The sequence below is a fragment of the Mesoplodon bidens genome (genome assembly GCF_964165515.1).
Source record: "Mesoplodon bidens genome assembly, chromosome: 3".
Classification (NCBI taxonomy): Eukaryota; Metazoa; Chordata; class Mammalia; order Artiodactyla; family Ziphiidae; genus Mesoplodon; species Mesoplodon bidens.
The window spans coordinates 59,507,038-59,532,998 of NC_138178.1; the positions used below are offsets into that span (position 1 = coordinate 59,507,038).

The 25,961-nt window shown below is 53.7% G+C and overlaps 1 protein-coding gene across 8 annotated transcripts in view; it reads right to left on the bottom strand.

Annotated features, from left to right (window-relative positions):
* TLE3 (TLE family member 3, transcriptional corepressor) overlaps window positions 1-24,814 on the bottom strand; it is a 47,443-nt gene extending 22,629 nt beyond the window's left edge. For 4 of the 8 annotated variants that reach the window (XM_081227425.1, XM_081227423.1, XM_081227424.1 and 1 more), the window contains exons 1-6: window positions 23,738-24,814; window positions 23,097-23,197; window positions 22,531-22,594; window positions 21,507-21,551; window positions 3,118-3,180; window positions 1,146-1,220 (exon numbers count right to left, since the gene is read on the bottom strand). In XM_081227425.1, coding sequence (XP_081083551.1) covers window positions 1,146-1,220; window positions 3,118-3,180; window positions 21,507-21,551; window positions 22,531-22,594; window positions 23,097-23,197; window positions 23,738-23,761 — 372 coding nt within the window. In that variant the 5' untranslated portion in view covers window positions 23,762-24,814. Of the gene's footprint in view, window positions 1-1,115; window positions 1,221-3,117; window positions 3,181-21,506; window positions 21,552-22,530; window positions 22,595-23,096; window positions 23,198-23,737 lie in introns of all 8 variants that reach the window. The other 4 variants (XM_081227421.1, XM_081227419.1, XM_081227420.1 and 1 more) reach the window with 1 other exon arrangement.
* Window positions 24,815-25,961: the final 1,147 nt, after the last annotated feature.

Consider the following 25,961-nt stretch of genomic DNA (forward strand, 5'->3'; position numbering starts at 1 on the left):
CTAGGCCTTCAGTTCCACCTTGAAATAATGACCGTACTTAAGAACAAGAGGAGGAATGAGGACCAATCAGAGAGCTAGAGGGACCTCAGCCAACCAGCCCACTGCTTCCCAAGCCTGACTACCCTTCCAAATGATCTAGAAAACTTCAAAAACACAGCTTTCCGGGTCCACCCCAAACCTATGGAAGAGAACTCTGGGGTGAGAGCCCTAGAATTTATTGTTCAGAAGCTCCATTGGGGACCTGGACTCGGCCATCTGTGGATGCGAAGCAGTGATCTCACCCACCCTGTTCATTTTAGGGACCAAAGGTGGACAGGTGCATCCTGAGGCTAAGAGCCTTGCCCAAAGTCCCCTTAAAAAGCCTGTTTCTCCTCAGATGCTTGTCTTAAATATCCTTTAGCAGCCTCATACCAAAGCAGCAAGCAGGAGAAAGATGCTGTGTGAATCCCAGAAATGCACTAAAGATATAAGCCAGGTAGGAACACTAAAGGGGAGAGATGTGGCTTCCTCCTTTCACTGAGGGGCCAGACCAGAAGTGGGCCTCACGAAGCACTCTGCATTATCTTTTCCTGTTCCCGGGTGAGACGGGACTTCTAGAACACCAGGGAGACCTAGCCAGGGGTCCTAGCCGGACTTGACATGGGCCCATGATGAAGACTCCGCCAGGCAGCTCAGCGCATGGGACAGCAAGGCCCAGACCCAAATGCCACAGCACGTTTCACATCACAGTACAGCAGAGACAGTTCTGATCCCAGGTGGCCAAAGAAGGGTAGACCTTTGCCAGTGAGGGGACGGGCCCCTGGGGAGGTGGGAGAAATCAGGTTGGCCTCCAAGGTGATCCCAGAGTCCAGCCCCCCTTCAATGTTGGAGACACCAAAAGCCGGGAAAGGATGGGGCTGATGAATTTCGAGGTGGATCGGGGCGTGTCGGGCACCCCTTTAACTTGGGGAGTGAGAGGCAACCGGGGAGCCACAGGGGGAGATCTCTAGGTGGGTCCAAGCCCATGAGATGCTGGGAGAGGCCGGAGCCCTGGGGCTGCCATTCTTTGAGGCCAGCTAAGGTCAGGGTCCATCTCTGGTTATGGTAAATGAGAGGAATAAAAGGGCTATACACACGGTGAGAGGCAGATTGGGGAGTCCACGTACCCCGATGATGGCATTGAGCTCCGTCATGGTGACCTGCTTGGCTCGCTCCACCGCCTGCGCCACCTGCTGCTGGTGCTGGAGGGACCGGGTGTGGGTTAGAGGCGGCCGCCTTCCCCGACCGACCACGGAGGCACAGGGCGTAGGGGACAGGCGGCGACACAGGAGGCAGAGGAGGTCCACTGACCAAAGCAGGACACAGGGAGGACGGGGGACCCTTTAAACCCTTCTCAACGCGTGCCTATTACTTCTGTAATCCACATTTCCCAGAGTTTGAAGTTAAAATATAAAAGAGCCAAAAGAGGGCTATTTGTGGACCATCTCCCTCCGCCACGCAGACAAAAACACTTCCTTCCAGGCATCTGAGACAAAAAAACTTCCTTCCAGGCATAAAGCCCCAAACTAATGTCCAGGCTGGATATTAGAAGAGGCTACTGAGTGATTCTTCATTTTCTAAATGCGGTGACAATAGTGCAGTCACGTAGGAGGGTGTCCTGTTAGGAGAGGCAGCTGGAGCAGTGAGTGCTGTGAGGTGTCAGGATGTTTGCAACTTACACCCAAAGGGTTCAGAGGAAAAGTATGTGTATCTACAGATACTCAACCTGTATGTATCTAAATAGAAAACGAACAACAAAAAAAATGGCACAACGTTATAAGCCAGGAATTGGGTGATAATGTGTCGATGTAGGTTCACCAGTTACTCTGGTGTGGGATGTTGACGGTGGGGAAGGCTAGGGGACATCTCTGTACCTTCCACTCAGGTTTGCTGTGAACCTCAAACTATAAAAAATAGTCTATTAGGGCTTCCCTGGTGGCACAGTGGTTGAGAATCTGCCTGCCAATGCAGGGGACACAGGTTCGAGCCCTGGTCTGGGAAGATCCCACATGCCGCGGAGCTACTAGGCCCGTGAGCCACAACTACTGAGCCTGTGCGTCTGGAGCCTGTGCTCCGCAACAACAGAGGCCGCGATAGTGAGAGGCCCGCGCACCACGATGAAGAGTGGCCCCCGCTTGCCACAACTAGAGAAAGCCCTCACACAGAAACGAAAACCCAACACAGCCAAAAATAAATAAATAAATACATTAAAAAAAAAAAAAAAAATAGTCTATTAAAAAAAAATTTTTTTTTTTAGTGCATTCATTCCCTTCAGCCTTGAGGTGAAACCCGCTTTATAGGCAGCTGTCTCCCCTAATGGGTTGCAAACTCCTAGGACATCACTATATCCTGTTTTTACATGAATTCAATCATGTATGGGTCACTACTGCAACTCAGAGATCCAGGAATCCCGGAGGGAGCGAGGGTGGTCTAAGCCACTGAGAGGGGCCTGGAGGGCAGGCCTGCCCCAGGCTGGAGTGAGCTCTGCTGGATGGAAAGGGGCTCCTCTCGGGCAGCCCACCCATCTGCCCTGCACCACGGGGCCTCCTTGGAGATGCTTTTCTCCTACTGCCCACTGGTCCAGCCCTGCCTCAGGCGGGAGTCTCTTGCAAACGTGTGCTTAGAAAATGACATGACTGACTTGGTCATGCCTCTGATGAGGACACTCTGTCCTGGGGGCCGGGGTCCCCTTTGGGTAGTGGTTCTCCTCGCAGGGTCTGGCCCTCTGTGCTAACTGGCCAGGCTTCCTTGCTCTTAGATGTCTCAGGGTGTGGAAGCTGGGGCACGGGGAAGCAGAGGCTGGGAATGCTGGTTGGGATGGGGTAGGGGCCGGGGGCAGGGGGGGCACAGAAGTACCCACTGCCCACTGTTAGCCACTCCACAGGCCAGGACCCTCCTCTCGGGGCTCAGGCAAGGGCAGAGAACAGGTTCCACTGAAGGAGCAAGTGGCCCCTCTGATGTGCCAGAGGAGCTTCTGTAAAGCCCCAGGATGCCAACTTCAGTCCACATGAACGGACAGGGGCTGGGGCTCCGGTGAGACCTAGGCAGCCACTGGGCTGCTCTGCAAGAAACGGAGGGCACAGTAAAAGAAGGGCTTACCTCTTGTGACAGGAAAGGCATGATCTGTGCTAAAATCGTGTTCAGTCTCTTCGCAATCTCTGTCTGCAAAGGAAAAGAGAGCGCGTGAGGCTCAGGCCAATAAATCAAGTCGCCAAAATGTCAGACGGTGGAAGGACAAGCTCCCCCCAAAACCGCAGACCCCCGATGGGCTCCATCCTTCCACCCTCGGTGGGCCTCCTGCCAGGAGGCCTCGCTAAATCCACAGCGTGAAGCAATCTCTTCCAACTCCCTCCAACCGGGCTGCCTACATTTTAGGGAGCTCCAATTTCCTATCAGAGGTGGTCTCTGTGTTTGGTTCAGAGTATCCAGTTCGCCTCCTCTGGATGGAAGCCCTAATCAAAACAACGCAAAACTAAACAAGAACAACCTCCACACCGCCCACTGCGGTGAAACCCATTGCAAACAAGAGTGAAATGCAGTGTGGTGAGAAGGAATTGCTATGCCCAGTGGCCCCAAGGGCAACAGCAAGTCAGGCTCTCAGGCTCCCAGACAAATCAGGAGGTGATGGAAGACGCCCGGCTGCATGGGCCAAAGTGTTCCCTGGGGGCAGCCTCACACCCGGCGGTATGTGCCTTAAAGGGTCTCCCTCGCCCTCCACTTTTCACTGCTGCCTCTCCCCAACCAGACCGACCCCTCACCCTCATATGTGCTTCCCAGCCTGAAATCCCACCGTTGACGCTTCCTTTTGGGGGGCATAAAGCACTGCCTTCTCTAAGATGATGCTCGGGATGTAACTGATTGGATCCCTAGCCCTTCATCTAAATTGACCACAGAAAGGCAGATCAATTCTCTGCCCCACCGCTAACCCTCCAGAAAAGAACACATTCAGAAAAACATCAACTGATTTTGCCACCCGTGTTCTATGTGAAACCATCTCAGACGAAGAATGGTTTAAAAAAAAACAAGAAAAAGAAAAAAGAAAAAAACAGTGGGGCTAAATGGTTAACTGAATCCAGACAGGAAGGCCGAGGACCACTGACAGACAAGTCTCAGAATTGCTTCTCTTATCTCCTTCTGAATCCCAAGGCCACCAGGACTGAGGTCCCAGAGCTGGCTTCAAGGCTCTCATCAGCACATAGCAATCTTTCAGAGACAAAACCATGACAACAGCCTTTAAAAATCTGTGATCATCTGCATGTCAAATGACTCTGGATGAGAAATCCTTGTGCACTTAAAATAAAAGCAATGTTGTCTGAAGGCTTACAAACAGACCCTGGCCCTCAGGAGAATTCCTGGGGCCAGCACCCCCTCCTCCTCCCCCCAGCCCCCAGCCACTGATGAGTATGCCCCTGGCTTGTGAAGAGACAGGCCATGGACCAGGAATCTGATGGGCTTTTGTGGTCCCATGTCCTGGGGCTGCTGGCTGCAGTGCAGGCTCCAACTCAGACCGCCTGTCCAGGGCATCAGGGGCTCCTGGGTAGGGATCAGAGATCACCGGTCTCTCCTGGAACACTCTAGATTCTCAGGAATAGGGCCAGTCTTGCCCACTGTGGGCATCTGGGGTAAAACAAGTCTTTGGTGCGAAAGACTGTCCCCCACATCCTAGACCAACTGAGCGCCAATAATGGTCCCCACATTTCTAAACTTCCGGGGTGGAAAGGGTATATCATCCTGGCTAAGTCCCATGGGACTGACTCACAGCCACATATGCACATTCAGGGTATATTCCAGCAAGGTCACTGTACAACAGTTTGTCATACAAACTGGGTTTGTCAGCAACAGTGCTATTGACATTTGGGGCCAGATAATTCTTTGTTGCATGGGGCTGTTCTGGGCATTGTAATGTTTTTAGCAGCATCCCTGGCCTCCGCCCACTGGATGCTCGTCATTCATACTGTAAGGAAACTGGGACGAGTACTAATTATTGTATAAATTATTAATCTAGGTAAGTGGGAAGAGTTCTACTCCAAAACAAGGTCCTTTCTCACTTATGTTCATTTTTCTTCCCCCAAATTGATTGATAGTGGGCAAGGGGGATAAAATATAAGAGTCAGGGTTGTACACGTCAGGAGTTCTAGAAACAATCAAATCAGTCCAAACCTGTAAGAGCAACATAATCACTCAACGGTCACATGTTTATGCGCCAAGTAAGAATAGAAAGTTTTATTTAAAACAAAAAGCAAAGAGAAATAAACAAAATAAACCATCCTCACTGCTAGGGAGCTCACTGGTCCAAGGCTTCTTACCTCAAATGACTGGCATAGCAGAGCCTGGTACATAGTAGGCGCTCAGTAAATGTTGAGCCAAAAGAATCTCGCTGGCCTCCCCGCATTTATTTTTCGAGACTTCAGATTGCAGTGGCCCCTGGCCGGGGATCTGGGCCTGCCCCACTGTGGGGGGCATCTGGGGGAGGGGCAGTGGTGGACAGAGTGGTGACCTACAACCAGGAGGTAGGGTGGACGGCAGCACAAGTCCTTCATCGACAGGGTGAGGCAGTGGCCAAGCCAGACCAGCCACAAGCCGCCCACTGGGCTCTGGCTGCTGCCCCCTCTACAGCCAGGAAGGCAGGTGCAGGCTCTGAACCTTCCCCATCACTTTGGCCTGCTCAGCAACTACAGCTCTCAGTTTTTGGGGTGGGTGGTTATAAAGGAGTCCCAGCTGTTGCTTACTTCCTCTAGCAAACAGGTCAAGTGTCAAGATCTTGGTAGATAAAGGAACAAAATGAAAAGTAGCTGACCTTCCCTCTACCCACATCTTTTAGCAAATGTGCAGCCACAGGCTGCCCCCAGGTGGGATCTTCCCCTGCAGGGCCTGGTCCGGAGCCCAGCATCCTCTGGTTATGAGGAAAAATCTGCCGGGATTTCATGTAGCTCTGCCTGGTTCAAGACTGGTTCAAGCCTGGCATCCGGGCTACTAGGTGACCACGGCTGGGTCGCTCAGAAGCCCTGTGGGGGGCTCAGACCAAGTCCCCTCTCATCTCACCCTTCCACCCACAGGGAGCAGTTCTTGCCTCCCAACCCCACACATCAACCAAGGGCCAGCAGAACAGCTCCACACAGATATGCAATATTCCGGAGGCCTGGGCTATCAGCCTTCAGGCTCTCTCCTGGGGCCCAGACTTAATGAAAAGCGGCCTCCCCGAGTGGCAGGAAGGACTCTGGCCGCCACGAGTTAGGACTGTACAGTGTTGGGGGAGGGCAGAGGGAAGGGGGTGGTGTCACACTTGGTCCCTGTCCTCGTGTCTCGGTTTTTTTTTCTGGGAGGAAGCGGGGGTGGAGAAAGCATGCAATCCCATCCCTCCCAGCTGGGACCGTCCCCTGCCGGGGAGCAGCTCTCCCCTCCTGGTCTCCCCACCACGTGCAAGCAGGAATTGAGTCTCGGTCTTCTCTACATAGACCATCCAACCCTGAGAACGGGCTCAGCGCACGCTGGTGCGTCAAAGAATGAACAGGAAAACTGTTCCCTAAACGCTTTTTCTTTTCATGTTTATTTTTTGAGGGTGGTGACGGCAGGAGTGGAAGCTCCTGCAAATAGAAAGTTGACCGGACAGAACCACTCTTAACAACAACGATAATAATAATGGCTAACATCCGCCGACCCAGCTGTTCCAAGCATTTTGCATGTGCGAGTTCATAAGAACCCTACAGGGAAGGCACTTCTTATAAATCTCCAGTTTTCAGATGGGGAAACTGACGCTTGGCAATTAAGCAACATCACTAAACGACTTCCTACCAAGAAGCCAAATTTTGACATTTTGAGGGAGCTCAGAGAAGTATTTTTGAAAGAAAAACTACTGTCAGGGTTAATAATTGACAGCATTTCCGATTAGGGCAGCTGTTAAAACAGCATTTGATCCAACTCAAACAAGCTCTAAACATCACTTCCAAGAAAGGAAAGAAAAAAAAGAATCAAGACGTGTGACTTTAACAATCGGGACAGGTCACAAATCACAAATCGGAGTTAGATCCTACGTTGGAAAGCTCCTTTTGGCCTTCGGGGCACCCTGTTATCAATAAGGCAGCTGGGGCTCACGGGGTGGACCTTCATCCTTCCTCCATCCTGGTCCCAAAAGGCCACTGCCTTTGAGTCAGAGCCTCGAAGGAGAACCTGGGAGGCGGCGGGTGCCAGGACGGCTTCCTTTGGAAAAAGGTGTTTGGGGAGCCTGGTGCTGCCTTTGAAAGTTTCTTTTCAAGTGTGGTTCAAAGAAGGCAGCTTTGCTGGTGGAAAAACATCGTTCCTCAGAAGGAACTAATCTACTCAACGCAGACAGAGCAGCCGCTCAGAGAGAGAAGCGTGCACAGAGATCCTGCGAAATCCGGAATCTGCGCTCTCAACTAGGCACAGGAGGTACCTCTGCCCTGTGTCCCCGTCCAGACTGTTAGGCAATAAATGACGGAACACAAGATGGGGGGGGGGCGAGCGTAGCTTCCCAAAGAGCAGTCTGCTCCACGCGCCTTAGTGACTCCCATTCACGCGATCATCTCATTAGAGCAGAACCTCTAACCATCCTGCTGTAAACGGAGGGCGCCAGAGCTTTCTCAAAGTACACTGCTCCAGCCACACCCTTGCATTCACGTTTTGCTGCTGTTCCCATCCGTTGGGCCTTTGACCCACGACACGGAATGAAGGGAGGTGGAATCTGCCCTTGGTCCACACCCCAAGCAACCTTTTGCTCCTGACCAGCAGCACTTAGCCAGGCTTCAGCTTTTTTTTTTTTAATTTAACTGCCTGCTCAAGTCACAGCTGACAGCCACTTCCAGGAGACCGTCTCTCCGGTATTTAAACTGCCAGGTCGTCTGGACCGATCAGCTCTTGAAAATGCACACTTCAGTCTAACCTCAGCCCAATAAAAACAAGGAGAGGGAGGAACCTGGCCGCTTTAAAGAGCATGTTCTGACCCCGGAGCCACACAGAAATGACCTGGCGTTGCCTCCCAGCTCGGCCTCCAATCTAGCTGCATGGCTTTGGGCAAATCCCTTCCTTCCTCTGGGCTTCAATTCTGTTGTCTGCAAAACAGAGGGATGAACTGAATAAATTATAAGATCCAGGAGCCATCTTTCAGAGTTTGAGAATGCTAAACATTCCGGAGTTGCTCTGTGACGCATTGATTCCTCCAGAAAGCTCAGTAAAATAGAGCAGAACGTGAGTTTAAAAAGATGAGCAGAGAAGAGGCAAGCCAACTCGAGACACAGATGGATGCCAGGTAGTGGGCTAGACTGGGGCTGGCTGGGCTTGGCCCCCAGGACCAGTCTTCATGGCACAAACCATTCGAATGTGTCCATCAGCCGTACTGCACATAACAGTCACGGAGCAGACAAGAGCAGTGATGTCCTATCTGTAAGTGTCAAGCAGCTCCTGTCCGGGTTCTTTCCGTGATTCACAAGGAGCTGAAGACAGCCAGGCAAGGGCTCTTCAACGTGTCTCATTTAGTGGGAAGTAACAGCAATTAGGCAGCCAAAGGGCTGCTCCTAGGTTCCCGGTTTCACTTCTAAAACAAGGATTTCTTCACGGGACAACCAGCGTCTTGGGAAGAACAGCGTGGTGTGATTCTGGAGCCCCTTTTCTGGACGTGTGCGAGAAAAACGAGCTGAGGAAAAGATACCTATGTGAGACGTGAGTTACACCCCAAGTCATGTGGAAATGGTGCTTTCCCCCCCAGCTCTGTGTCTGACAGGCCATGTGACCTCTGGACTGGTGGCTGGGCCTCGGGTTACTCCTCTTGAAGCATGTGTGTCTGGGGTGGACACTTGGTCTGCTCTGGGGTTCTTGAATTTGGATCGGGTTTTACCTGGTTCTCTGACTCAGGTCCTGGGGTGTTCAAAGTGAGTCTGCCTGTCTTGAATTAACATCACAGGGGCCCAGGGAGAGGGTGGGGGCCATGCAGAAGCAGGAAGCTGTAGCAGCCAGGTGCCACCGTCACCCCGCAATCAAATACTGGGAGATCCCAGAACAATGCATCTGAGCAATTTTACCTTGAAGTATCCCACTGCATTTCCTAGGCAATCCTAAATTGACAGGCCCTCAATTATTGGACTAAGAGATGAAATTCCTTGCCAAGCAGTTTCTCCTCGGACCAAGCTCAGAGAGCTCTGAAATAAAGCAAGTGGGTGTTTTATCACCAGAGAGAAGGAAGTCCAGGGACAGGGAGGTGTGAGGCCTCCAGCAAAAGCCAGTGTCGGGTTCCCAGGCCCTGCTCCATCCCCGCCAGGCACTGGCTCTAGGGGAGTGCAGCTCCACGATGTCTTTAAGAAGGGGGGAGTAAATGACCCACTTAGCAGCCCGGGAGATAATGAGCCCTGCTCCTGCAGGGGCTGGGGAGGTTTACATCACAGATCACTCAACGATAGGTGAGCCTCCTTAAAGGCCCTTTTAGCATTGACATATTGATCAAATTATATATAACTACAACGCCATTAAATATTTATGCTTCCGAGGAAGCCTGCTGAATTCTTTATGCCGGGAGGGCTCGGAACAAAAAAAGGCCCAGCCCTGGTGTGACCCTGAGGATCTGTCTCCCGGGGGAAGGAAGGGGACGCTGGCTGGGGCCAGCCTGTGACACTGGTCCCTGTGCCCTTCACACAGAGTAAAGATGGCAGAGAGGATTTAACACACTTGCCCTTACCCAGCGAGCACAGATGAAAAGCAAGGGAGTCTAGGGGCCCCGAGTTGTGACATGACCTTCCCACGTGCTCCCCTGAAAGGAATCCCGCCTTCCTTTTCTGTGCCCACCAGAAATCTTGGACATTTTCTGCCAAGAGTCTAGGGAGTGAGGGAATTGGGAATGGTGACGCTGAGTGAGGAAGCGGGGGAGTGGCGTGGGTGGGAGAACAGAGGAAGCATCTAGGCCACTGACCCTGGGAAGAGTTGGCAACGCCAAGTCTGGAGACCTGCATTTCCGCCCCAGGTGTGTCTTGTGCTAGGACCTCAGCTTCCATTGCATGAAGGAGGCAGATTTGGGTCCGAGTTAATAATCAGAGCTCTCAAAAACAAATTAGGTGCTGTGTGCAAGTGAGGACCCTGTCCTGGGGAGCATTCAACGACAACCCTACAGGGACACGGGCGTGGACACCACTCCATGGGAGGGACCTGGAAAGGTGACAGCCAAGTCCCTCCCTGGCTCTAAGACTCAGAGACTTTCATTTCTCAGACTCTCAGTTTCCATCCACCTGGCTTCCTGTTAACAAGATCCAATAATCTTTAAATATTTGTTCACTTTAATTTCTTGGCTCCCAAACACATTAAACTCTGCTTGCCTCCCACCCCCACTCCAGGGAATGGCCCTCAAAGAGCTTGTTTGTGTAGATGGAACAGGGAAAGCCTTTTCAGATTACAGCTTCTCCCAACACTGCCCATTCATCCCAGGCGCGGCAGACCCCACCAACCCCCCCATCCCTCCCTCCCTCCCCTCAGATAACCCCCGGCCCCCTCCCCCACCTTCCCAGACTCCACAGGCCAACTCCCGCCAGGAGGGAAGATTCTCAATTCATCCCTGTAGCGTTGCCATGGCAACCCCCAGCCACCTAATCCCCCTTGGAACATTATGCAAATCTCCCTTTGCCCCTCAACAGGCTGTAAAAGTCACATTACCCTTGCAGAGGCAGCTTGTTAAATTTTGGGAGTCTCCCTGTAAGGTCAGCGGTATGGCTTTTTAAGGACAGGGGCTCTCTGGGAAACCTGGGTGGTGGGAAGGGGAAAATGAGGTGTCGGGGAAGGAGCAGGGACAGTCCCCTTTTACCCACCCCACCACTGAGTTCACAACCCAAGAGCATGGCCCCTCCTTAGATTAAAAGGGTCAGAGGGGCCTCTCTTCCCCAGACAAGGATGGCAGAAATGGTGGCAACTCATAGGCCATAAAAATCAAGATCAGTTATTTAGAAACTTGCTTAAACGATCTGCTCCCTCTCAGACTGGCCCCCTCCCAAACCGCCAGCACATTCAACATCTCATTTCACAGATGGAGAAAATGAGGCCCAGAGAGGGCCCAGCTGCCCCAGGTCACACAGCAAGACAATGGCTCGGGAGCCAGAATTCCTCCCCCTCATCAAGGGTTCTAAACCAGGGCAGAGTTTGCTCCCCCAGGGACACTGGCAGTGTCTGGAGACATTTTTGGGTGTCACAACTGAAGTGGTGCTACTGGAAATTAGGAGGTAAAGGCAAGTGATGCTGCTCAATATCCCGGGAAGCCCAGGACAGCCCCACCACAGAGAATTATCTGGCCTCCAAATGACAACGGTGCCCAGGTTGAGAAACCTCAGTCTACACGTCACTGACACTCACGTTTCACTGAATTCTTCAAAAGCTTTGTCTGAGGACTTCCCAACACTGGAATCAAAGCCTTGATGTACAGGTGGGTCTGAGGGTGGGCCAGCGTGGAGACCACAGGAGACCACACCTTCATGTGGCCTCTGGATAAAGATTACTGGTCCAAGTGAAACAAGCTGAGTTTCCAGTTCTGAACCCGCCCCTGGTCCACAGTGAGACTGCAATCGGGTCTCTTAACCTCTTGAAACGTTAGTGTTCCTACTGTTAGGTGGGGCTCCTGGTGTCCACACTGTAGGGCTGGCATGTGGAGCCAACAAGTCACAAAGGAGAAAGGGCTCTGGGAAGAGTTACAACATGTGCAACACCAAGGAGCTGGTCCTCGCCCTCTGAGGCCTTGGCAACTTTGGGGGCTGTTCTGTTGTGAGAATCCCCTGTTGAGGTCTCCCCACACCCAAGGGAGGTACTGTGCTAAGCAGTTAATATGCATCATTTCACGTTATCCTCAAAACACGCTCTATAACTGCACAGTCCAATACATGAAGCCACCAGCCATGCGTGGCTAGCTAACGTTAATCAAAGTTCAGTTTGAAACTCAGTTCCTTGGTCACAGTAGCCACATTCCAAGGCTCAACAGCCCCATGTGGCTGGTGGCTACCGTACTGGACAATAAGACAGACACTTCCTCAACTGCAGAAAGTTCTATCAGGCAGTACCACTCTAACAGGTAGGCATTCTCATCATTCCCATTACAAATTACAGTTCGCAGAGAGAAATGGCCTGTCCCAAGTCACACAGCCAGTAGATCCTAATCTAGGACTCAAAACTAAGTTTGTATGACTTCCAAGCCTGTCTCCTAGCCACCAGGACAGGCCATCTCCCGGCTCCTGGGCTCTGCACGTAACTTCCCAGGATACCCCTTCGAGAACCAACTGACTTCTGATAGACAAACTCTGATTCCACTGGCACCTTCATGAAAAAGGGTTTATCAAAGACCCACCACCTGGAGGCCTGGGAAATGCCCAACGTTCCTACAGCACCAGAGGGGGATTAAAACAGGGACCTAGTCAGGGGGATAGCGAGGGAGAGCCAGGTGGAGATCCCTTGAGAAGTGGGGTGAGAACCAGGTAAGAGATTAGAGAGAAACTGGAAAAGGCTAAGAGAGAAGACCATCCACGCACACACCCCACCACCGCCACCTTAAGGAGTTCCTGCAGGCCAGGCTCCCCGGTGCCACACACAAGTGCCAGGTGACACAGAGACCAGCGTCAAGCCAACAGTGGGAGAACTGGGGCAGGGGGAGGGCAGCTCTTTGGGGGCTCTAATGCTTCTCCTCGTTTCGGGCTGGCTTTATGGGGATACCGTTTCTCTGGGATAAAGTGTGAGGTCCTAGGAGATGGGGCCATCAACCTCAACTCCTCAGGAGTCTTGCCCTAGGACTTCTGCTCTTAGGCAAAGCAAGATGAGCACTGGACTGCAGCACCCTCCACGGGTAAGGGATCTCTGAGGAAGGGCCCCCTTCTCTTCTCAGAGTAAGGGTTTAAGGAGAGGCTAAAGCACCCACTGACTGATCAGCCCTGGCCTGCTCCCTACCACCAACTGCCCGATCTCATGGGTACTCTCTTCCCATTCCAGACCATTTGGTATCACCTGCAGCTTCTCCGAGGCCCATGAGTCTGCCCGACCTCTTCCCGGGCAGGAAGTCTGATAGTCCCCGTACCCCGCTCGCACCTCAGCTGGAGGATTGCCTCCCATCCCTTGCCCCCCAGACACACTAAACTGCCCCGCTCCACCCTAGCAGATATCACCACTGGTTCACAAAGCACGTTCCTGCCAGGATGCTCAGTTTCAGACCAGGAGCAGGATGGATCTGTTGAGGGCCCTCCCTTGAGAAGTGTTTGGGGACTGGGTAGGGGCCCTTCCTCTTCCAGCCCTTTGTCACATAGTCCTCACCTATTGGCTGGGTGGTGTAGGAGTCTAAAACCGAAACCTCCCCAGCCAACCAGGCAGGAAGAGTCCCCTGCCCTGCCCCCAGGTTGCAGAACTGGTGGAAAGAACTCTTTCTGCGTTTGAGGGAAGATGTAGCCTCCCAGTACAAACTAAAAAGTTCTCATTCGGAATTAAGGAGAAAAAAAAAGTCGAAGAGCTGTGAACAATGGTTATCAAGGATTTAAAAGGGCAATGAGATAAGGCCCCAACACTTGGAACTCCAGGCCCAAACAGATAGCTAAGGCATGACAGGCATCGTTTATTAATTTACCTCCAAGCCATTAACCCTTGCTTCCTGCTACTCAGGTGCTCCTGTAAGCCAAATTCAGCATGCTTTCCCTGGTGCTTCCCCATTCCTTATCCTCCCCCACCCCCCCACCCCCGCATATCTCTGCTTTATCATCTTTCCCCAATTATCTCGTTCCTCACCCCCCTCCCTTTCTGCCCCTCTCACATTTCAACTGTCCTGTCATGTGAGGGGGGGGGGGAACGGTTAAGCCTATCAAAGGCACGTTATAATACAGGTTTATGACACATATTTCTTCCTACCAGCAGGACTTTCGCAACCACAGGCCTCTCTCAGAAACCTGAGAAAGCCTGGTATCCTTCCCAGAAGGTCCGTGACGCTATACAGGGTAAGGAAGACCCCCAAACTGGAACATACAGTCCCGGAGTCCCCCACAAAAATGCACACCGTGCACCCAGTACGGGCTCAGGGGCCTCTGTGAATGCAGAATGGTCTCGTCCCTCAGGGCGCTCACAGCCTCCACACCGCTCTGCTCTCCTCCCCTCCCAAACCCAGCCCCAGTTTAAGAACACAGCCCCGCGGGCTTCCCTGGTGGCGCAGTGGTTGAGAGTCCGCCTGCCGATGCAGGGGACGCGGGTTCGTGCCCCGGTCTGGAAAGATCCCATATGCCGCAGAGTGGCTGGGCCCGTGAGCCATGGCCGCTGAGCCTGCGCGTCCGGAGCCTGTGCTCCGCAACGGGAGAGGCCACAAAAGTGAGAGGCCCGCGTACAGCAAAAAAAAATAATAATAAAAAAATAAAAATAAAGAAAAGAACACAGCCCTGTGGCACCCTGAAGTATACAGGTCATCTTCACAAGCCAGGCCTTTCGTGCCAGGCTCTGATGCTTTTCTCCTGGTGTGTGTGTGTCCTGGACCCAAATGCCTGTGAGTTTAGGTTTCTAAGATGCAAATGTCTGATCTGCTCTGCAAACAATCAAGTGCTACAGAAATACGAAAGGCTCTATTATTATCATCTACAATATTTGGTAGATGAAATTTTCACTCTATCCTTGATAAAGGCTTTCCCTTGGGATTATCTGGGGATGGCGGCAGCTGCCCCACACCCCGCCTGTGTCACTCAGGTGGCGGGTGAATGAAACCGGGTGCCTCTGAGAGGACAGGGCAATGGGCACAGCCAGACTCAACCCCAAAGGGGCTTCCCTGGAATCTCAGCCCCACCCCTGGGAACTTGGTTCTTCCTTCACCCTTCAAAGGACGCAACTGGTCAGGGGAAGTTTTGGTGACAGCGAGTGAAGGGAGCCTCTTCCTAAAAGGTTGTTGAACCTTCAAAGTCGTGACATCACTGGGGTGAAGGGGAGGGAGGTCTTTGTTCTTAGGCAGAATCTTCAGGGCTGAGGAAATGGGTCCCCTGGCTCATCCCAAGCTGCGATGAACCTCCCCTGAAGAAGGCAAGTCCCTGACCTCCCCATCCTCACGATTTCCGGAGGGACCTCTGCAGAAGAACGGCCTCCTGGAATCCGATTTGAGGGACTTCGAGGTCCCTGATCTGACTCCCCAAAGGCTGACCCCTCCCCCGTCAGATGGCCTCTGCCTGCACATCCACGGTGACAAGGTGACAGTTTGGAAGCCTGCTCGCTCCACCCACATGCTCACCGTGCAACATCCCTAGCAAACAAAAGAACTCAACATCACCGCTGGGGAGAATTGCAACTCCCCCATTATCTCCTCCAGAAGACCCTGGGGGGCGGCACCAACCCTTACTTCTGTGGCAGCAGGAGATTCCCCCCCTTCCCTAAGTTTCTCCTTAGCCTCAACCTGAGAAGGAACATTTATTTTGAAAGGCAAGAGAAAAGCAAAAGCCAAGGGAGAAAAGCAAAGAGAGAAGGGGAGAGAAAGCATCTTGGCTGTGATCTTGAAAACAAGATATTGTCCCTTTAAGCATATAAAAACAAGGCCCTTGAGTGCGCAGTTCTCACTCTGGTACACAATTATGGGTGCTTTCAGCTGTCTAGCACTAGTTCAAGTGCTCTCTTAAACCAGACTGTCAATGGCATGTTGAAAGCTATTTTGCTGGCTGCTATCATTAATAGCAAAGTGGAGAGCTGGGCTGATGAGAATTAAATATGGGGGAGGGGGCGGGTCATAACCAGTCATTACAGAATTACCAATATGAGCAAGACGACAATGCCACTTTGGGGAGTAAAGTTCAAACCAGCAGATGACGGTGGGGAAGCAGGCCACAGACTGCAGGAAGCGGCCCCCCGCCCCGGCCCGGCAGATGGACTTGGGCCAGCCCTGGAGAGCCATCTGGGGACCGAAGAGCCACAGAGCGGCGAGTGTGAGAGCAGAGAGGCCTTGGAGATCACTTGGCTGCAACATGTCACCACCTCACCTCCTGCCCCAAGTGGAGTCCCCCCCTCCCCGCCCCGTTCCCAAGACTTGTGGACTTGTGGCTTCCGGGACACACCTGGCTGCCTTTCCAAGCACTGTTGCTGCCACCCCCGGAGGAGCCTCCACTGGCGGCTCCTGCCTAACGAATGCGGCCCTCCCTTTAAGACGCAGCTCAAGTAACAGCCCTTCGGTGTAGTCTTCTCTGACCCAACTCCCCTTTCCCAGGAAGGATGAGCCCTTCTGTCCCCGGGGGCTCCTCCTGTGACACTGGCCCCGTTAGCACTTACTTCACTGCATTGCAATGACTTATTTAGACGCCCGACTCCCCCGTGGAGGGAAGGGTGTCTGTGGAACAAGCCCCAGACCACACCCGGCCCATCCTAGGCCCCTAATAATCGTTTGGGGGATCAGTCCAACCCCCTCATTTGACTGATGGAGAAACTGGATGGTGAGCGGTAGGAAGCAGCAGGAGGAAGCCTGCAGAGCCGGGCGGCCAGCCCGCAACGAACAACCCCCATCTCACTCACACCCTCTGACAGCCCAGTAGTTCTGAGCAAAGGAAAAGCAACCTGTTTACTTAGCACCCATTCTGTGCTAAGTGCACGTAGGAGTCCTGAGCAGAGGGGCTTGCCCCCCAGCTATGGGGGTGTAGGAGGACCTCCTGCATGCAGATGGCAGCAGGGCACCCCACTGAGGTCTAGCCTGGATCATCTTTTTGCCCCTGGCATCCCAGGATTGTGTACAAACGGGATGGAAAAACATTTCCCCCCCTGCGCAGGAAGGAAAAGGGAATTCATCCCTTGGCTGACTCATTCCTACAACAAAAAAGGAAACAAAGGGCCTCTGACCTAGGCTAGACCCTTCCTGTCTGAGCTGGGGAAGGAGGAAGCCACAGACAGAAAGAAGAGCTCCGTGCCCTCCAGGAGCTCCTGGTCCAGCAGGATTCATGGAGAGTCTTCAATAAGGAGCCAGGTCCCCATCCAGGACCAGTTTCCTTGGTTGGAGGGTAAACACAGGGACCATGTGCCCATCTCCCAGGTCATTTCAGTGATCAAATGGATGAGAAGGAAAAGCGCCAGGAAAGCACACAGACCCTCACTCTGACAACTCCATCAGCAAGAAGGAAGAGGGGGTCCCGAGAAGGCTGGTGTGAGATGCAGTCTTGGGGGCCTGGGAGGCAGGCTCCTCCTAGGTGGACAGGACAGGGTGATGGGAGCTTGGAGCTTGGTGGACCCCAAAGTGGAGCAAGGCAGGCACCCCAGGCGAGCATGACTAGAGGAGAGACTGTTCCGGAGAAAAGCGACAAGGCAAGAAAGTCAGAAGGAAATCAGGGCGTAGAGCAGTGCCTGGATGCCAGCATTCTGACCAAAATAAATGATACTCAGAAGTTTTTTTCTTAGCTCGACTCAGATGCCACACAAATAGGCACTGCCCTAGTATGAAGACCCACGTCCCCTTCAATTTGAGTGTTCCACCTTGTCCTCACCAAGACAGGCTTGATTCCTGGGCAGGATTTTGGTAACCTCACCACCTGCTGGCCCTCTCTGGCCACCCACACCTTCACAGCGGCCACAAAACTTCAAGATGTTATCCCTAGAGGTCTTCCAGCCCAAGCCCCTTTTTATGTAGGTATGAGGACCCAGAGAAGGGCAATGACAAATGAAGATGTCCCATCTCCCTCTTCAGCCATGTTCATGGCCACCCCCATCCTTAGATGAAAGAGTCACAGGTTTTATCACTTTACCTTACCTGTGACCCTCACCTCCAGGATTGCTAGTTACGCGTTGTGTTTATTACTAGGCGCACTGAATCATTAGTTGTGCAAATAGCTAGCGGTTCAGAAGAGGACCCTGGGCGGGCAAAGATGATTCATCTGATATGGTTATACAGCCAGAAATGGGGGACTTTGGTGTTGCCAGGTTTGTGGCCTTAGCCTCCTGAGATAACACAGAAAGAAGCAACCATAATTAAAGACACAGAGTGCTATTAGTTAGTAAATAAGCGCTCTTCATTTCTTGAGTTTTGCTAAGAGACCTGGGGTCAGGAGGAAAAGTGGCAGCGGCAGTTCCTCTGCTAACATGGGACTGGATACCTCGGCTCCCCTCCCTGGGCCTCCGTTTCCTCATCTGTGACGTGAAAGGTCTGCAGGAGATGCCAAAGGGCTCTCCCAGTTAGAACAGAAAGTTCGAAGAAGTGTTGCTTGGTGACAGGAAAGTGGGGGCATGACACTGTCCCCAAATCAAAAGGCCTCTGGTGCTCTTCCAAAAACCTTAGCGCTCACCAGCAGGGGGGTGAAAAGACAGCCTGCCCCAGCTTCTCAGAGCATCAGTGCCTCAAACCCAATGCACTACGATTGCTCTGGAGTGCTTGTTTCTACGCTGGTGATTTGTGGCTGACACTGGAGAGCTTCAGCCTCTGCGGGAACAAGATGGAAACTGACGAGCTGGCCAGCCATCATCGCCTCCCCGGCCTTGCTGAATCACCCTTGACATCCTGCCTGGAAGTAGAGGCTTGGAGGAGGTGGGTGACCTCTTGAAATCTCGGGCCAGGCCCGTGAGGCTGTAACCTCTGCTTTGCCACAATTAGGGAGGGAGGGGAGGAGAAACCATTTACTGCTTCTCTGGGATTTGACAGCTTGGAAAAAGAACGGAGAGGGAGACAGAGGAACAGCCAGGAGAGGAGCCAGCCACAGTGAGTTTAACCCCTCGGTAAAATAAAAACGGGCTGGGCGCACCTCATCAGCTGCCCGCTGTCAATACGCAGGCCCATCTGGTAGAACCCGAGGTTCCCAACTAATAGGCATTTCCCATAGAGCCAGCAAAAGGCTTTTGAAAAAAATATGTGGGGGTGCTGGTCAGAGGTGTAGGTGTGTGTGTGAGAGAGAGAGAGAAAGAGAGGGAAAGAAAGAGAGAGCGGGAGCGCGCAGGCTGAGGACTGCCACAGTCCCCAAGGTGCCAGCTCTGGAGAGCATCCATTATATAAAAGTACAGACAGTCCCCGCCCCCCCACCCCCACCCCCAGCTTCAAGATGAAGAATCCAGCCTGTTTGTTCCAGGCAGATGTAATCACACGAACAGTCAAGTCTAGAGGGCAGGACACTGCATGAATAATTCAAGCACTCCAGTCACTTGATTGTGTGTGCAGATAAAACACCAGTCAACCGCTAAACAGGTCAGCTGATAAACTTGTTTGCTCAGGCCTAACCACCATCCGCCAAATGCACCCAAGACCCACACTACAATTAGTGGCCGGTTTTCTTCTGCAGAACCCTTGCACGCCTAGGGAGTGGCCAGCCTCAGGAGGTCAGGGCTGCATTTCTCAGTGCAGGGTTTCTTCACCTCCTCGCCTCTCTGTTCCTACACAGCCACCGGGCGATTTCACCCAACTCAGAGATTGCCATAAAACTGGCAAAGGCCCTGAACTCAGAGCACGGAAGGCTCCTGCTGGGAAGCAAGTGGGAGCTGAGGCTGGAAGGCAAAGGTGAGCGGCAAACAGGGTAAAGTACTGTTTAGAAGCCAGAGGCCCAGATTTGAGTCCTAGGTCTGCCCTCCTCGCCTCCCTGAAGCCTCAGTTTCCTCTCCTACAGAAAGAGGGCAAAGAATACATCTATCTGCCTCTGGCAGCTGACAGGATTAAATGAGACCATGTCGCCAAACCTCAGGCATTCTCCCCCTAAGAACCTGGTTTGGGGACTGGCCAGAAGTCCCACATGCACACAGCTGCTCCTTATGCAAACCCCACCACTGAACGTGCTAGGAAGGTGAATAGCTCTTCCCGGGTTCAGAGTGTCCCCAGGACTCCAGGAACAGCTTCGCTCCACCAGCCAAGGTGGATCCTTTGTGCCAAAGAACCATCCACTCACAGACACGGGGAACACCACCCATGCAGACCTCAACATGCAACGACATATTACACCTTAATTACGAAGCTCTTAGAAGAACGGCTGCTATAACTTTTAAACCTGGGTGCAATTACCCTGTTTAAACACACCCAAGATACCAAGCGCTGAGGACAAAAAAAGAGGGGGTGGAGAAAGGGATGAGGTTGCATCCTGCGTAACAGCCCAAGGCCCTTGAACACCTGGGACCCCGGTTGCACTGTACACATTCTTACTGGACCAGTCAGACCCAGTCAGTTCCACCTGAAGTTGGGCAGTCTCTAGCCCAGACTCCCAAGGAGAAACATCTTTACTTACAAAGTGGTGTCTGTTTACAATTCCCGTGGGTCAAGAAGTAAAAACCTGGTAGCCTTCATGTGCCTCCCCAGATTCCTCAACAAACTCAGGTCCCTTTCTGGCTGCCCTTCACCCAACACTGGGGTTCCCTCCAGGAGGGGGAAGGAAACTAGATTCCAAAGACTCTCTGCGAAGCCACTGGAGTGGGCAAACAGGAATCTACAAGCATTCCAGAGGTCACCTGCCCTTCTCACCTGCCCTGGGTCCTGCCCCCTTAAACCTTGTAAACCACTGTTCATTTAGAGCAGAAAATCCATTCAAAGCACAGTCACCAAAGACTAGAATGAGTCAACAGTGTTCTGGGATTTCAAGAACACCAATTGTTAAAGAGAACAACCGGCCTGCGCCATTTCTCCTTGCCAAGTCAATGCTAATCGCTGGCCAAGCCAAATTATAGGCGGCCTCTCCACGGAACACAAATACACAAACAGGCCTCTCCCACAGCCCAGCCCAGCACCCAGGATGAGTTACTGATATGCACCAAGATAAAGGTGTTTGTATTTGCCTGGTTTGAGGTATACTGTTATTAGAAGAGTGACAGTACGGGGTAGTTTACATATCCATCACACACTACCACACTAGCTAAACTGGTTTGACTTCAGGATTTCAAAGCTGAGCTCAACCCCCAGCCATCTCAGAAGTCCTGGTTAGGCTGCCCCAGGCTTGTTACTTCACCTCTCGGCTTCATCTTCCTTCTCTGAAAAATGGGAAAGACTGTGGCCGCCTTCACATTAAGATGGAGATGAAAAAATTGCCTCATATACATAAGGCATTGGGTTGTATTTCATTCTGGCTTTATATTTTGAAGCGGTTGGTGGCTTGTTCCCTTAAATTTTGACAGCTCAGCCTGGCTTTTAAGACTCTTGAAGTTTAATCTCATCAAGGCAGAACATCATATTTTTGTACACACACACACACACACACACACACACACACACACACACACACACACACAAACCCTCCTGCCTTTCCTCTTGAAAATTTTACATTAAAACAGGTAGCAGCCAGCTATCTCTGGGTTTCAGGAGTTTGTAAAGTAGATCCTGAAGGGACAAGTTTTCTTTTGCTCCTTCCTCCTCCACCAAGATCCAACACCAGGACAAACTTCACAAGCTCGGACGCTAGAAGCTCAACATGTCCAAGAAATCAGCCAAGCCTCAAACCCTGAATGTCAAGGGCTGGATCTGTTCACTCTTCAAGGAGGAGAAGGAGGAACAGAAGAACGAGGCTCATTTGGAGGAACCATTGTAAAAAATCTGTGTATTAGGTAAAAATTTTAAAACTAGTCATATATGTTAAAGCACTTACCTGCTTGTGCATTTCAATGTTCAATCCATAGGACATCTCGTAGTACTACAAGTAAAAAGAACTGCCGTTAATGCACGACACCGAAGCCTGTTTGTGTTCCACAATCAGCTGTGGGGAAGGTTTTGGCCAAATGGTACTTTTATGATACATTTGCTAAAGGAGTTTAAGTCAAAGCCCAAAGCCAGCTATAAAGGGGTTGCAGAGCTGAAGACCGGCTCATGAGTGCTGTTCTCATTGCAACAGAACATCCTATGTGCAAAGTATTATGAAGAGCGGGGCCCTCCCTCCCACCAGCCCTGCCTGTGCCATATATCCTGTTTATACAAGGTTCTCGTTCAACAAGGTATCATGTGTACACTGGGACCCTCTCGTCCTTTGAGAGTTATTTAGCAATGTGTCGAAGGCCTCTTATGTGGAAAGCAGTGGAGGGAGCCTCACTTAAGGACCTCCGGTGCCTTCCTCACCAACAGAAGATTTAAACTTGCTGGAACAGACACTGGGGAAAGGGCGGACGTCTACACACTGAGGTTCTCAGTTGGGGGGTCCCTGAGTGTACAGTGGAGGCAAAAGCCTCTAAAAGGCTCCTCCACTGTCAGAAACCCCCGGGAAGAAAGGGGGTAGGCGGAGGGGCCTTACGTCCCACTCTGGCTAGATCCCAGGGCTGCAAAGCAATGAAGTTTTCAAACACTCCCAGGAGATCTCTAAGAGAGATTTTTATCCAACCCTGACATAGGCTGATCCAATCCTATCTTACTAGCCAAGATAAGACAACCAGCCCTCTGGGGAACCTTCAAAACACAAATTAATGGGGCACAAAAGAAGTGCACAAGTGCCTGGCCTGGGGTTTGGGTTTCTCTTTCTGCCCCTCCTCTCACCCACCCTCCTCCAAGTGGCCGGGCTAAGGGAGGCTGGTGAAGGGTCAGAGGTTACACTCGGATTACACCCGCTCCGGGGCTGCCCAGCGGAGGCCGGTCAGGGGACCCGGCTCCAGGCTCCCCAGGCCCACGCCGCCCCGGCCTCTCACCATCACATAATGGCGCTGCATCTCCGTCTTCTCGTTCGCCAGCTTGTCGTATTCCACTTTGAGGCTGCGAGGGCAGAAGGAGCCGGCTCAGACTTGGCGCCTGCACAGCCTCCTCCGAGGCCCCAACCCAAGGGCCTCTGGGAGTCACTTTCCTGACACCGCCCCCCGGGGGGACCCCCTTATCCCGCAGCCTCGGGCGGAGGGGAGCTTGGATCCCCGACACGCGGAGATGGAGTGAAACAACTTGAAACTTCCCGCGGCCGAGAGTGGACTTATCCGGGCCGCGGGGGGGCGGGACCCAGACGCTAGCTCGCGACCCCCAGAACCCGGAGCGAGCCGGCTCGCGCCCCGACCCCTCACCCTGGGGGCGGCGCAGGGAGCCGGGAGGCTGCCGGCAGCAAAGGGTTAAGGCGCCGCGCTCGGAAAGGGGAAACAAAAGGAGGAGGCCCGGACTGCCCAGCCGCCCCGGGGTCGGGAGCCCGCTCGATCCCCTAGGGGTGGTGGCAGGAGCTGCGGCGGAGACGCCCCCGCCCCGCCAGCCCCGGGGCGGCCCCCACCGGCCTTACCTGTGATATTGAGCTTGCAGGAACTGGAATTCGTCTTTGATCCTGTCACAAGACTCAGCCACCGTGAATTTAAATCCCGGCTGCCCGGGTTGATGGGGAGCCTGAAGCCGGCGAGGACAAGACAGCGGAGGGGCGGGGGCGTCAGACCCGGCTCCAAGCTGCCCAGACCCCTCACTGGCTTTCCCCGTTTTCCCCCCGCACCTCCCCCCCCATAGGGGCCGCCCTCACAGCCCAGAACCTTTCCAGCAAGTTTCTCAGCTCCCCGACGGGGGGGGGGGGGAAGGGGGTGCTAACCTCTCCCTATTGGCCGCGGGGCTCCCATCCCTTTCACGAAGGAGCTCCCATTCCCTTTTGGGGCGGGGGAGACACAACGAGTGAGTTGCGAGACTTAGGCGAGGGGGCGGGGGACAGCGTGAAAACAGTTCCCCAGGACCACTGGCAGCCCCCCACGCCATTAGGGCGGAATTAACCTCCTCTCGTAACGGCGCCCCCCCTATCCCATCCCCTTTGTGTGAGCGCGCGCGCGCACACACACGCACACACTATAAAGGTAGCAACAAGCAAAATGGAGGTGCCAGATAAACTGCCTCGTTTACCCTGCCATGATAGATGCTTAAATAAACCGAATTGCAATTACTCACCGGATGTCTGCCTTGCGGATACATGGCAGGGAGGGGTCGTGATTCCGAGAGCGTGGAAGCGCCGAGAGCCCGGGCAGGCGAGATGAGGGGGAGGGGGGAGCCAAGCCCGAGCGGGGGGCGGCCGGGAAACCGAGAGCTCGCCCCCGGCCCCCCCAGCCCGCTCTCACACCGAAATCCCAGAGTCGGGCGCCCGCCCCAAACGGAGACAAAGAGCCGCGGAGCAGGCGGCAAAGTCGTCGGCGGGCGCCGAGGCCGGGCGGCGGGCGCGGGCTTTGTGCACCTAGGGCTCGGCGGGCTGTGGCCGGCCGCCTTCCCCCCGCTGCGTGGAGCGCGTCACAGCCGGGGGCTGAGCGGACATCGTCGTCTACCCGGCGGGTCCGGCGCGGGGTCCCGAGGTTAGGGGGCCCCTCCTGGGGCAAGCGCGGGCGCCCTCCGGTTCACTCAGCGCGTCGCGCCAGGAGGGAGGCGCGCCGGGGCAGCCCCAGCATCCAGGGCGCGCGGGTCCGATCCCAGGGGCGGCTCTCGGCGAGAAGAGGAAGGAGGCAGGCACCGGGGTGGCGGCTTGGGGCCGCAGGAGCGCCGGAGGGTGAGGGCGGGAGCCCGGCGCGGGCGCTTCGACGCCCCCCCTCGGAGAGGAGAGCCTGCTGTTCTGTCTGCTACTGCCGCCGCCGCTGCAAGCCCTTCCCAGGGCCGAGGAGGAAACTCCGGGCTCAGTAGGTGGGAATCAACCACCGTGGCATCCTAACTCCAGCAGGCACAGGAAGCCGCATCAAAGAGGTCCTCGCTGCTCCCTGCTCGAGCGCCGAGTCCCCAGTGAGGAGCGCTCGGTGCCGCCACCGCCGCCTCGGAGCGCGCAGGCAGGAGAGCGCTGGAGGGGAGAAGCAGCCCGAGACCGGGGAGCTCTGTGGCTTCCTTCCTTCCCCTCCGCTCGGCTCTCCTCTCGCGCCCCGACAATCCCCCCCAAACACACACACACACACACACACACACTCGCACCAAAAAAAGTGCCCCGGACCTGCGGATACCACACACAGACAGGCAAGGGAGACGAGCACGAGGTCTGAACTGCCGCGAGAGCAGTTCCAAATAGGGACTGAAAAGTAACAAAATAATGTGGCAGCTTCGCCCAGCGCTGGCCAATGGGAGCGCGGGGCCCCCACGTGGGGCTGCCGGACTCGGCCTGCGACTGGGCGCCGCCGGGCGCGACGTCACAATGCCCTCTTGTGTCTAAAACTATGCATGAAAAGTAGCAATCAGGCCCTACCCGCTGGTGACTTTCGCATGGAAGTGAAAAACAGCGCTCCTCAGATCAGGAATTAACCGAAAGACATATAATAAATAGATATATATTATAGTCCTGAGCTGCTAGGGTTTTTTTCCCCTCCTCTCTTTTTTTTTCCCACGATCTACTAGCAAATAATTAGTTGGCGGGAGGGGGAAAGAGGGAAGACAGGAATAATAACAAAAGAAAGAAAGACAAGCTGTACAGTCCTCAAAACCTGTGGCTGGTAGTAACGTATCAGTTTATTCTGCAGTGGCGGCAAACGATACCTCCCTCTAATCCCATTAGGTCTGCAAAGCAGCCCAATTAGATACTATAAAACAAACAAAATCACTTTGTCACTTTAATGTTTTCACAAGATTTCGGACTGATAAAATAGTGGTCCCAAAGTTGCCTCCCACCTTAAAAAATTTGCTCTGAACTGAGGGTGTCCCTTTCTTTACGCCTTCTCCGGCCCACCCCCGACCCCACGGCCCCCAGCTTTTCTTCTTTGTTCATTTGTCCTTCTTTTCAGAAAGCCAAATAAACAGCGTCTTTGATGTGCGGCGGCTACCCCCGAGAAGTCAGAGGCTCTTGCTTGGCGGGCACCGCAGACGGAAGAGCCCGACTCCCGCGGACACTGCTCAGTCCACGCTGTCCCCACACGGGGCTCCTTCCCGGTGGAGACGGATACGCCCTCGCCGCGGCTGCTCACTGAGAGCCGGGGACAGGGAAGCGAAGTCGGGAATGCGGTGGCGGCCTGGCCTCACCGCGGCCCGGGAGTTCCGAGTTCCGACCCGGTTTCTTCAGCCTGCCCTCGGCAGTGTCACCGCGTCGGCGGAAACCTGCGGAGCGGCGCGTGTGCGAGCCTGTGGGCGTCTCGGCCGCCAGCCTCGACGCCCCGCGAGGCGAAGACGCTCATCCGCCCCCGCGCACTCCTCTCCCACCCCCGCCGCCGCGCCT